Below are 12,559 nucleotides of genomic sequence, written 5' to 3' on the forward strand. Positions count from 1 at the left end.
GGCTTTTAAACTGTTCCCTTATTGCTCCATTTTTTCAGCTAACTCAACAATTCTTTGGTGACAATCAACATAAATCAGTTACACATTCAAGTGAATACTTTCATATTTCATGTTTTTATAGCTTTTATTTCTTTTTTTTTTTTTTGTATTTTTACTAAGACCTATAATAATAATAAACGGGCTCAATATCCAATGGCAGCAGTGTTTTTGCAACTTCCTGCAACCATCTTCTGATATTTAACATCAAAATAAAAACACAAACATTCAGGTTAGGTATTAGAAGAAATAAATGACAAAAAGTTTGTTCTTTAGCTAATTCTATCCAATTTACAAGAATGCATTTCATATAGATTTAACACGTGTAACTTTTCCTGAAATTCATACAAAACATTTGGTTGTTTATCACCGAGTATTATATACTGTTATCACTGTACCTGAAGATTATACGTAGATCCTGGTGTATCATACAAGTGGAGAGGTAGACGTTCAATAGATTCTAACACTGCTATCAATTTTCGAATTAATGCAACTGCTGGACGACTGCAAAAGTGAACAGTCACTATGTTACCACACAAGGAGGAATAAACAAAATCTACGGTATCTCAGAGAATACTACCCAGCTATAGTAAAAAGCCTACCATGTTAAGAATGTTCCTTTGTCTTTTTGTTTTGTTTTGTTTTTAAACATACATTACCACATCACAAACATAGGTATTTTTTAAACCTACCTCTCATCATCTTCATTTTCACTGAATGCTGTTTTGAAAACATTTATTCTCTCTACTAATTGACTACAGTCTTGTTTCACATCTAAATCGATGTTCTAAGAAGAAAAAAAAAATATATACATTACTTCTGATACAGCACAGCATATTCATTCTTTACATTGGCAAAAGTATCTGTTTGGGCTCACTGAATTTGCTATTTAAAGTCTTTATATCAAAAGCTACATTATATCAGCCATTATAACTGACCAGACTTTTAATATCATATTTGAATTAAAATAATTTATTGTGATAGTATATATTCAATGGGTCAGATCACTAACTGTTGCAAGTCTGTCTAGTTTTCAAGACAGAAAAAAGCCACATCTGTAATATTTATTTATTTTTAATTAAGACCTATGCCTTCATTTTCTTTCAAAAGTTTTTCTTTAGGAGACTTACATTCTGTAAACTCACATTATTTAAAACTGTAAGCAATGATTGAACTAAGCCACTACTGCACATTTCATACGGAGAAATAGTATTCTCATCCTTCAAAAGTACAATTAAGTTTTCCAAAGCAGTCTTCATTAAATCTCTCCAAGTGTTTTCTCCTTCAATACACTGAAAGACAAAAAGACAATTATGATGAAACAAGCTAATAGTATCTTTCAAATGAACACGTGAAAAAAGTGTCCCAGTGAAGCATGTAACTAGCAACTGTATGCATAAAAAAAACTCACAGTTCAGACAGATATATTGTGACTATTTTACATGACATAGCACAGTCTGAATATTGCTACATGATTTCCACTGACATCATATGCTTTAAATTACAGGAGGTACACTTACCTGTCTGTTTGTATGAAGTTCCCATGCAGACTCTAACTGTGTTGCTATGTTCCTCAGTGTTACAACTACTCCTCGAGGCATGCTTTCAACAGCTTTAAAATGATCATCGTATAAATCTCTTGCCATAGTGCGTACCTACAAAAGGATTTTCATAATCACAAGTCATATGTTACTGTAATATGAGACCACTATTACTACTATTTAAGACTCTAGACACTTGGTTTTCTTTTTTGTTTGTGTTTTTAAAAGTCCAGGGCAGACAAAAATAGGTAAGAACAGAAACCTATCATACAACGTACATCATAAGATGCGCAAAGGCTAAATATGAAGCAAAGATGAAAGGTTAAAAGCAGAGAGGAAAATAAAAAGGGAATAAACAATCTTACACAAATTTACAGAAACTAAGCTGACCATCGTACATTAAGTTATAGTGCAAAGGTAGAAGAAAAGAGAGTTCTCAGTCTACAAATCTTCAGTACTGTATAAGTGTTCTGGTAATATTTTAGAGGTAAGAGTAATCATTTTTTAAAAATATGGTTTATGAAAGCTATTTGCATTCCCTAAACCAAATCCCATTAAGTCATCTTTAAGTGACCTTATTCTAAAAACTTTTTTATGATGCCGTTGCACATGGACCTAAGCAAGGTAAGGTCTGTACATGAAAGACAGAAGAATAAAAATGCATTCTTTTCAGATGCTTAAATGCACGAGACCTGAATGTTACTGTTACAATAGCAACAACTAAGATATTTTATTTATTCCTAGGGCAGCAAGTTTAATATTCATAATGTACGACTAAAACACAGATGTTATTTACATGGGTATGACCTACTCATGACATTTCTAACAACGATTACCAAAGTATTAGAAACATTCAAACCAACTACAAAGCTTCCATCAATTCAAAATGATAACTAGAACAGGTTATGAATGAATTATGAATTATGTATGCCAGTAACTTAGGACAGGGTTCACCAAAGACAGGTATGTTGATCATTATGCCTTTTCTTTTTTTGCATTAAAAAAACAAAACAAAACAAAAAAAAACAACTGGTATCTACTGGATTACACAAACATATGCCAGTAAGAAGGATTGGATTTTCTTCTGTTTTTAAAAGAAAATCTGTTTTCATTTAAAAGAGCATGGAGTCTAAGACTTCAGGACAAAACCACCCGCCTTAGAAGTGCTTTGTTTTAAGTCAGGTTTTCCCCTTTAAACTTGGCATTAAATTGCATGCAGCTGAAATTAGAGAAGATCTTAATCCTCTAAAAGGAAATTTTATCACATATGCAAGTTGATAAATAAAACAAGCTATATTAAACTCTAAGTATAAAATTCACACATGCTCACCAACCTTCTGCTTTGTCTTCTCCAGTTTAGATTTTAGCTTTCTTCCTCTCTTACCAGTCCAGCCAGTCACAAATTCTGACCCTGCAATGTATTTTATTTTATTTTTTTTTTAGAGAAGTCAGAATTTCCCACAAGTATGAAAACCAACAAACCAAAACCTATCTTATCTACACTTACTCCTACCTGTTCATTACACATACCTACATACTTACCCAAAGAGGTTTCAGCTGTAAACGAATGCTTTGTTCCTCTGTTTGACTCAAACACAAAGCCTGGGAGATCTTCTTTCAGTATTGTAGCTTGCTGACCATCAGAATTGTGGATAGCAATTTCTCCTTCTTTCAGACAGGTGAGTGACCAGTTTCCCACAGTAAGTTTAGTTGGCCTTGGTGCTGACAAAATTGGCTGACTTGTGGTAGATGGTTTTACTTGGCTTCTCGCTCTTTGCAACTTCTCAAGGAATTCACTCCTACTTTCTATTTAAAAACAAACATACATATTTTTTTCTAACAATTGATTTCACCATCGCGTATCTCAAGCAATGTTTTTTTTTTTGCATGAGCAAAACAACTGAGTACATTCAATGCAAAATTAAGTTTGAAATTAAGGATTTTTAAGTACCCTGAACTTCTTCCCAGTCTATGTACTCCAACAGTGATTTACTCCACAATCTCATCAATATGGACTATGGAACTCTTCCTAAATGATGCTACTGAAAGATGTGTTAATTCATTTTCACAGTTATAATAGATCAAAGAAATCAATGACAAACCTTCAAATTTGTAAAAACAAGTTCTCATTATTGCCAGCATGAACTACTTGTGTTTTAGAAATAGTAAATTAAATGAATTCTCCAACAGGAAAACAGCAATCAAATTCAGTTTACAGCAGGTGAGGAAAAGATGATTAAGCCATATTACAAAATGGGAAAAAAAATCACAGAACTTTAGCTTATCATGATCAGTATGTGGTAAAAGGAATTTGATTAGTGACAGATTAACTGTCACTAAGGCAACAGAAAATAATATTTTAAGTTATATTAAAACTTTCATTCGTCTTTTTTGCAGAACTTTTGCATTCACCTCAGAGAAAGTTAGAAAGCCACATTTATGTAACTTACCAGTTACATTATGCTAAATCAGGTTATAATATAGATGCTTGTATTCCTTTTTTAGAAATTACAAAATTTTTCAAGACATGTTTATCTGAGAGAAACATGAAATAAATCTAATGGCACCACAAAATATTTATATGGAGACATCACTTAATAGATGATAAACAGGCTCACATCCTACATTTTGGATACGTAGGTAATCTACCTTTAAACTATTCTAAACAACTCAATTTCAATTAAATTATTTTTTAAATACTGTAGTAATTACAAGACTACATGCTACATTCAAGCTACTATTTAAGATTATTCCAGAATATTTAATGAGTTTGTATTTTAGAAAAATCTTTATAGGTTATTGATTTTTTAATTTTGTCTCAACTTTAAGGATAAAAATTGGTACTGATTTTATTAATATAACATTTGTAGTCTGTGAACATGCAAAATTGCTGTTTTCTTTTTGCTGCAATGTCTTACACTCTAGGTTTTTTAAGTCTGTCAGCTTAACTACTATACAATACTAAAAAAAAACAAACAAAACAACACTTTCCATATGCAAAGTAAATATGCACTGCCAAGGCATAACATTCTTCATGGTTTAAAAAAATCACAGAAGCCAGGGAGATTTGTAAAAAAATTCTTGAAAATTTGTATGAGAAATGAAAATTCTGTTAACGAATCACTTCCAAATTTCCATAATTACATTTTTTACCTATTTATTATGCAACACATTGCACTGAAAGTGCAATAATTTAACATGGTTGGAAACAATTTCAGGCTCCCTTAGACAGAATTTTGAAACTCACATAAAGAATTACCATTGAATTTCAATTTTTGCATTGAATTTTTCTTATCCCTAAGATTTCAAACAAACAAGTATTAAGCTAATGAGGAGATGGGTGAGGACAGACCTTCAATGTTCAAAGTATATATATGTCCCCACATCCCCTCCAGCCTTCATCATGCAATACACACCAACAAATTCCATTAGTCAACCCTCTATATTCTTGCCAGTCATGAAGTTACTAAAAAGTATACCATGAGATTAATCAGCAATGATTTAAGACAGCAGAACATATAGTATAGTTCAGGACTTAAAAACAAAGATACTATTCTGAATCTATCCGTGTAGTATTTTTAGTTAAGTATTAACAAATACTAGTTTCATATCTCAAGTGAAAGAGAGGCTGCTGCACATGCTTAAGAGCTAGCTAATGGTTAAACTTCAGGCAAACTACATTGCAATGTCAGCATTCTTAGTAGATGTCTGTTTGACAAAAAAAAAAAAATAAAAGCCTGATTTAATCCAGTTTAGCACCCTCCCTTCCATAATATCCATGGTAGATCCCAAGTTTTTTTGGGAAGGTATCTATTTGGTCACATATACAAAAAATACATAGGAAGAGAAACATTAACCTAAATCAATAATCTGACTAGTCTTCACACCAAATTCATCTGAGTAGTCCCATTCAACTCATCTTCTACAAAAACAGGAAGAACCCATCCCATCATATGGGAGGAAGCAAGCAGAATTGGCTTTCAAGGGCCATGATGATCTAACCACATGGATTTCCTTAAAATTACATTGTATGATAAACAAGTATATCAACACAGAAACTGTTTGCCTTGCTTAAAGAATGCAAGAATACACTTTTGGGGGAAAAAAAAAGAAAAAAATTCCAAAGTGGCTTCCAATTGTGTTACAATCCAAAAACACACCATACCACAATTCGTCTTCATGCTTCAAAATTCACAAATAATGTCATTAGCACTTCATTTCTATCCTGAATCATAATATGTTCTGTTATTTCACTCAATGGCTTGTTGAAAACAAAAATATTGCAAAGCGTTTTATGCCTGCTGGTTCATAAATGTATGAACTGTTGCAAAAAAGATGAAACGATAAAGGAGGGTTGTTTCTGCACCCAGAACAAGTTGTGTATTCTGCACAGAAATTTAAAAAACAAACACAAAAACTGTACACTACCAGTGCATGAGGTCCGTTCCCTTATCCTCCCTCCAACAAACAATTAAGACACTGTAATTTGTTTCCCAGTCTTGATGAGAAACTTTCCATTACTTTGTCTTCAAACACATGCAACTTCATTCTGCTAGCTAGAAGCAAACAGCAAATCGCCATTTCAACCTGCTTTTCCTGAGACGGCCACTACAAAGTGCTTTTAATGATGGGGGTGAAAAAATTAGGTATGCATGGAGAAGAGTCAAAACAAAACAAAGTTAATACACTTTCACTGGCAAGATGTTTACTTAACACAATTCACCCAAGTTATAGTCACATGCTATCTGATGAAAAGCATCACAATTAACTGACCACCTTCCACCTGTTTACATCCTTTACTATTTAGTAAGCCAATTCCTGCAAAACAAAATAGCTCCAATCAAATTATATAAACAAACAGCAGTCTCAAAAATTAACTTGGATTTTAACTGAGAAGAAATACTACCTGAACTATCGGATCCTCCTTCGGGGCTTCCGCTGGAATACATTGTGGCCAGTTTCCCATCCAAGATAAATCTGAACCATCCATTACTACCATTAGACAGCTCCAGGGCTGCAGCATCACTCCATATATACAGGCAGTCCCTGCCCCTAATGATTGACCAGTCTCTCCAGTGATATGGTTTACCCTGTTGAAGTTCTTTAGCATCCTCCTGTGGTTCATCCTCCTGTAATAAAATTATATTTAATCACAAAACACACACACACAAAAACAACACATAAAACCAAAACAGAACATACGAATCTTGAAAAGTATTGAAGCAGAAAATAAATTACTCAAGCCAAAAAGGTATAGGAACTAAGCTTTTCTGTCTGTAAAATCCATCTTTGAAAGTATTCATTAACAGAATAAGATACTTTGAAAAGATTTCTTTTCAAGTAGATTTACTCCATAACAACAGCCTACTGACAGGGATATATATCCCATCTCTCTTCAAAACTCATATTGTGAGAACAGAATTGTTAAGGCTGGAAGAGCCCTCTAGAAGTCATCTTCTTGTTCAACTCCCTTGCCACCTAGGACCAGTTGTCCAAAACCATGTTCAGACAGCTCTTAAATACCTAAGCAAACACTAAAAAAAAAAACACACGAAGCAAACCAAAAACTTAGGGCATAACTACAAATCTTAATTAAATGGATAAGAAAATTATCTGAGCTGTCCATAACTTACTGTTGGAAATAAGCAAATAACATCAATGCGCCCTTAAGCTTTTCATCACACAGAAAATTATTTTTGTTTTTATGTTTTCATTAAAATCCATAACAAGGCTTAAAACCACCTGCAATTACTTGATACATGCACATTGAAAGAGATGCACTGCATTCAGAAAGGATTAATTTCGTTTAGTACTCATGTTCAAACTACAAGACAAATACAGCAGTCAAGAGGTTTTGACACAAAGTAAATACAAATAGGAAAACTCAACAGATAAGGTGCTAATGGGATAATAAGTTACAAAACAATAAAAACAATTAAACAAGTGCATACAATAAGCATTAAATTAATAACCTATCTAGCTACCTTCCCCTGGACATTTTCATAATATAAACAATTACATTACAAATGCTGGTTTTACAAGAACAAATAAAGTTAGCAATTCTGCACTTACTTTCTCAGGTTTAGATTCCTCTTCATTCTCATCATCAGATGAAGGTCCCGCCAAAGTTGACACTTTACTAATTACACCAAGTCTAGCCAATTGGTCTAGAAAAATATCACCACCTTTATCCACCAAATCCCTTATGATTTGCAGGGCTAGCAAATGGCCATCATCATCGTCCTGTCATAAAATGGGATAGAAAGGAAACAGTGAGATCTCTACTTAAAAATATCTTGACATGCTGAACATCATAGCCAGTTACAGATGGATGCCATAAACAACACTTTAAGGTTAGCTATTAATAAGCATGTGGAGTCAATAAGTCAATAAGTATAATCCCATTTTTACAGTGGTTTCACTAGGACCAAAAAAAAAAAAGAAAAAGTTTTTTCTTCCTACCTCTTGATCAAGAACTGTAGCTGTTATTTCAACCAGTATTGTGGGCAGATTGTGGCCAGCATCAGAGTCACAAACCTCCTTCAGTAGTGCCTCAGAACAAAAATGTATCATTTTTCTTATGAGAGCAAGACTTGCTTTCCTTTAAAACAGACCACAGGAAAAGGTTCTTAACAAGTAGTAAGCAAACGGTAATCAAAGCAACAAAGAAGTTCAAGATAAAAATAGCTTTTGCACTACATTTATGCATGCTTACAGAAATAATTTTTTCAAATGAATTCCAGTTCTGGTTGCCAGATAGTAAATCTCAGATTAATTCCAAGAATCCACCTACAGATTTGTTAGATTCTACAGCACCATGACAGTCTAATGTATTTTTGTCTCCTTCACCCTTCCCCAGTCAAACCAATTCCACATTCTCTCTTTATCCATACTTAGTGATGGCAATTCACTTCTGCACACTTCATCTGCCTCCCAGGTACCATCTCAGCCTTACATCTGTTGCATACTTCCAGCATTTTGGTTAGATCTCTTGAGTTTTGAAGTCTAAAAAAAGTCTTTTTTAAAGTCTATAAAACCATGCAATTTTCCAATTAAAAAGTAAAATTAGTATGGAATCTGGTTACTTGCGTATGATGAAAACAGAATTTACTTTTGAGTGACTTTTAAATACATGATTTACCAGATTCAAAAAGAAAACTCTAAAATATTGACAGCTACTACTTTTCACATCTTCAACAGAAGTTAATCTTACAGAAACGGTTAACACTGTTTCTTTTTTCTTTTAGTTAAAATGGCCAAGTTTAAGCTGCCCAGAAGTACTACACCCATACAATGAGAATACAAGAGATTAAGCAAATGTTATGTTTGCATAATGTAAAAGGCTGAGAGGTTCTGGTCATACAGTTTATCAGAAATATTATGCCACCAACAGTATTCCTTTTAAGTATCAAATTAGATCCCATTTCTAATTCTCTCAGTAAGAGGCATCTTCTTGATAAACATTTAAGCTGTCAAGAAGTCTTCCAAAACCTGAAATAGCTTTTCCCAGTCTCTCTCATTTTCCCATTAATATATCTTTATACTACTTCATTAGCTTTCCTCTCCATGACAGCAGCTACGAACAGCTGTGACCAAATACACATGATCCACAGTGCCAAGTGCTACAAGAACATAGTATTTTTCAATCACGCTTCAGCAGTCAAGAGCATGCTTCTCTCTCCCACTTCAGCTAACCATATTTCTTCCAAGACACTGTATCCCCAGAAAGGTGATAACAAAACAAAAACAACAGCAACAAAAAATACTTAAAATATTAAGCAAAAATAAGACTCAACATTTTTCAAACCACCACTTCTACTCAAACTGATATATGCTTACAAGTCACTTGCATTACTTTTAAATGCTATAGATTTTTATTATTTTTTTTTACTGGAAGAAAATCAACATTAGCTTTTTTTATCAGAACATTAAGAACTGAAAAATATGCAGGGAAATTGACAATCACGCCTATTACCTTATTGAAGGCAACATAGTTTGTTGAAATGTTTGTGCAAACACAGGCAATAATCTTTTCAAGTATATGGGTGCCATTTCTGGATCTCCTTTGGGTTCATTACATTCTTCCTCATCCTTGTTTGCATCTTTCTTTTTCTTCTCATCTCCTTTGTTAACAGGACACATCCAGTCCCCTAGAAAACAAAAAAAGAAACACCATTCAAACAAAAGCAAGAAAGTTTCCTTACTAACATCTAGGCAACTGAACATAAATACACATTCCTAAGATGTGAAATCTACATGTGCACAACTTGGTTACCGAACAACTTTTTTAAACAAAGTACCACCAAAGACCACTCATAGAAAAGCTCAAATTCCTTAACAAAAATTGAATATGAACAGACAGCTAGCTACCTGTGGCTCCAGTGCTACAAGAGCCTCACGAACAGGTAAAGAGCAGCTTCCATGTAGAAAGGAAGGATGCCAGAGAAGCTACCAAGGCTGACATCCTCCGAACCCACAGCAAAATCCCAGTCTAGCCCCATTCCACAGCTGAAGACCAGGACCACTGGCACTGCTCATGTCCACTCAGCAGTTTCTTCTGTAATCCCCCAGCCCTTAAGAACATGTAAAATATTAAAATTTTTATATGTAATCTGAAGGCTAAGGAAGGCTGGTCATAAAATACTGTATTTTTTTCATGATTCTTAATAGAGTAAAATTCTAATAATTGAATTGCTTTATATTTGCATTTCTCAGAATTAAAAACTGCTCTCACCTGGAGACTGAAGAATAGCTACTACTTCACTGTGACCCCTTTCACGAGCTTTGTCTAAAGGAGTTTTCCCATCTTCATCTCTCAAATCAGGGTTTGCACCATGTCGCAAGAGAGTCTGAGAACAAATATTTTCAAAAATTACACATTAACATTCCTTCTTCCAAAGAAGTACATGTTTTTCCCTATGTCCTTCCTACACTAGCATGCAAAGTTAAAACATTACGTGTGTAGGAAGTTGGAACACAATATGCTTTTTATATCTGTGAAGTTAATATAAAACTTTAATTCACATTACTGACCTATCATAACCAATATTTTGTATTGCAATAAACACTGTAAAGAACATGTAAATATTGAACAGAGCACAAAGACTTTTCTTCCAGAACAAGGCAGAAATTCAGTATGTAAGGCTATTAATTTAGTATGTTACAATGTCAATTTAAATCATACCTTTGCTACCTGAGGTCTTCCAAAACATGCTGCATAATGTAATGAGGATGACCTCTGTCCTCTGTTAACATCAGCACCTCTTTCACAGAGAAATTCTACCTGTTAAACAAGAAAAAGGAAACTAGTTTTTCCATATGTCTTTATATAAACAGCCTAAACTTTTAAAGTTCTGTAAAATTAATTTACCATTTCCTGAGTTCCAAAAGCTGAGGCCCAGTTTAAAAGAGTTTGTCCTACATCATCCATAAAATTTACTTCAAAAGCTGAAAGATACAATTAAATAAAAATAATTAAAGCTCCCAGAATTAAACATTAAGCTTCACCAGCGTTAAGCAAATTGCAGGTCTTAAAAAAAAAAAAAAAAAAAAAAAAAAAAAGAATTAACCACCTTCAATAAAAGCATTTATACCTTTAACTAGAATCCAAAAAAAAAGTTATTACTAATAAACACTGTTCAACCAGGTAACCTGTATAGAAAGAATTTTAAGGTAACACCTTAAAAAATTAAAAAATAAATAAATAATTTAATTAAAAAATTAAAATTTAAGTTATGACACCATAGATACCTTATTTAGCTTTTTCTTTTTCAGAGAATTCTCTCTTACCTCCTGTGTCAATAGCATCTATTAGTGCATCAGTGTCCTTACTGCGAATGCAGTCTATCAGCTGCCGATGAGAACGTTCCCCAGAACTATCCAGCCTTCGCAATCCTGGGATTCTGCCTGTAGATCCAGCACTGGATTTTGGCAGGGCTTTTCTCCCTTCGAATAGTAGCACCAAAAGAAGATCTACTAACCGCATGGTATCCAGTACACATCTCTCATCACCCTGCAACGCACTTTCTATAGAATCTGGAAGTTCAGATCTTAGGAGATCCTGGAAATAATTAAAAGTCTGAACAATAAAAAATATACAGGGCTTTAGAAAACACTATCAGAACTGGGTTTCATTTCCATATGAAACGTTTCCTTTTTTTCCCCTCTTAATAAATAAATAACCTATATGTATATATATTTTTTTCATAATCAATAGATCTATATATCTATATATAAAATAACAACAAAATCTTGTATATATTAAAATACAAGAAAAAAAAATAAAAAGAATGTAAATCTGTAGCATAAAATGATTTCTTACATGTGTTACTACTGGAGAGCCTCTACACAGGGTTGACAACAGGCTTACAATAGTTGACACCTGATTACTTAATTTAGAGTCTGCAGCTGTAGATGGTGCTCCAGTGCTACTCCGGCCAGGTTTGCAAGCTGAAGATGGTCCTGATACTGTCCCACCAGCAGCTGCCATGCGAGATAACAACTCCTCAGTTAACCCATGCTTAGCTAAGGGGGCTGGGTCAACTCCACGACGTGTGAATCTGTCAGCTAATGAAGCAAAACATCTCAGAGCTCCATCTGAAACCTACAAAAGAAGTGCAAGTGAAAAGATGAAACATCTGTTACTTAAGGTGAGAAGATGCTAACAGGATATTCACAAAAATACAAGACTCATTTCTCCAGGTTTCCTTCAAAGTAAATGAACGCAGACAGCTTAAAAAACAAACAAACAAGCAAACAAAAACTAACAGCAGAACCCAACAGCATTCTGAAAAACTCAATGAAGGACTGTATTGCTGTTTTTAACGTTTCTCTCATCCATACTACACATTACACTAGAAGTGTCTCCTCATCGTATCAGGAGGGTTGCACATGTACATCAAGGTGAGCTGGCAATCTACCTTCCTAAACATGAGGTAGCAAACCAGACTAACCCCAAGAAAAGATGTTATGAAAACTACCAA

The 12,559-nt window shown here is 33.8% G+C and overlaps 1 protein-coding gene across 15 annotated transcripts in view; it reads right to left on the bottom strand.

Moving 5' to 3' along the window:
- The window catches only part of HECTD1 (HECT domain E3 ubiquitin protein ligase 1), a 62,323-nt gene that overhangs the window by 27,277 nt on the left and 22,487 nt on the right, over positions 1 to 12,559 (bottom strand). For 6 of the 15 annotated variants that reach the window (XM_038180314.2, XM_072038925.1, XM_027458554.3 and 3 more), the window contains exons 5-20: positions 11,899 to 12,180; positions 11,367 to 11,655; positions 10,948 to 11,024; positions 10,762 to 10,860; positions 10,312 to 10,426; positions 9,553 to 9,727; positions 8,040 to 8,178; positions 7,650 to 7,820; positions 6,484 to 6,706; positions 6,351 to 6,395; positions 3,120 to 3,383; positions 2,912 to 2,988; positions 1,557 to 1,691; positions 1,167 to 1,328; positions 729 to 823; positions 435 to 540 (exon numbers count right to left, since the gene is read on the bottom strand). In XM_038180314.2, coding sequence (XP_038036242.2) covers positions 435 to 540; positions 729 to 823; positions 1,167 to 1,328; positions 1,557 to 1,691; positions 2,912 to 2,988; positions 3,120 to 3,383; positions 6,351 to 6,395; positions 6,484 to 6,706; positions 7,650 to 7,820; positions 8,040 to 8,178; positions 9,553 to 9,727; positions 10,312 to 10,426; positions 10,762 to 10,860; positions 10,948 to 11,024; positions 11,367 to 11,655; positions 11,899 to 12,180 — 2,454 coding nt within the window. The remainder of the gene's footprint in view (positions 1 to 434; positions 541 to 728; positions 824 to 1,166; positions 1,329 to 1,556; positions 1,692 to 2,911; positions 2,989 to 3,119; positions 3,384 to 6,350; positions 6,396 to 6,483; positions 6,707 to 7,649; positions 7,821 to 8,039; positions 8,179 to 9,552; positions 9,728 to 10,311; positions 10,427 to 10,761; positions 10,861 to 10,947; positions 11,025 to 11,366; positions 11,656 to 11,898; positions 12,181 to 12,559) is intronic. The other 9 variants (XM_072038924.1, XM_027458549.3, XM_005020614.6 and 6 more) reach the window with 6 other exon arrangements.

This window comes from Anas platyrhynchos, chromosome 5, assembly GCF_047663525.1.
Source record: "Anas platyrhynchos isolate ZD024472 breed Pekin duck chromosome 5, IASCAAS_PekinDuck_T2T, whole genome shotgun sequence".
NCBI classification, from domain to species: Eukaryota; Metazoa; Chordata; class Aves; order Anseriformes; family Anatidae; genus Anas; species Anas platyrhynchos.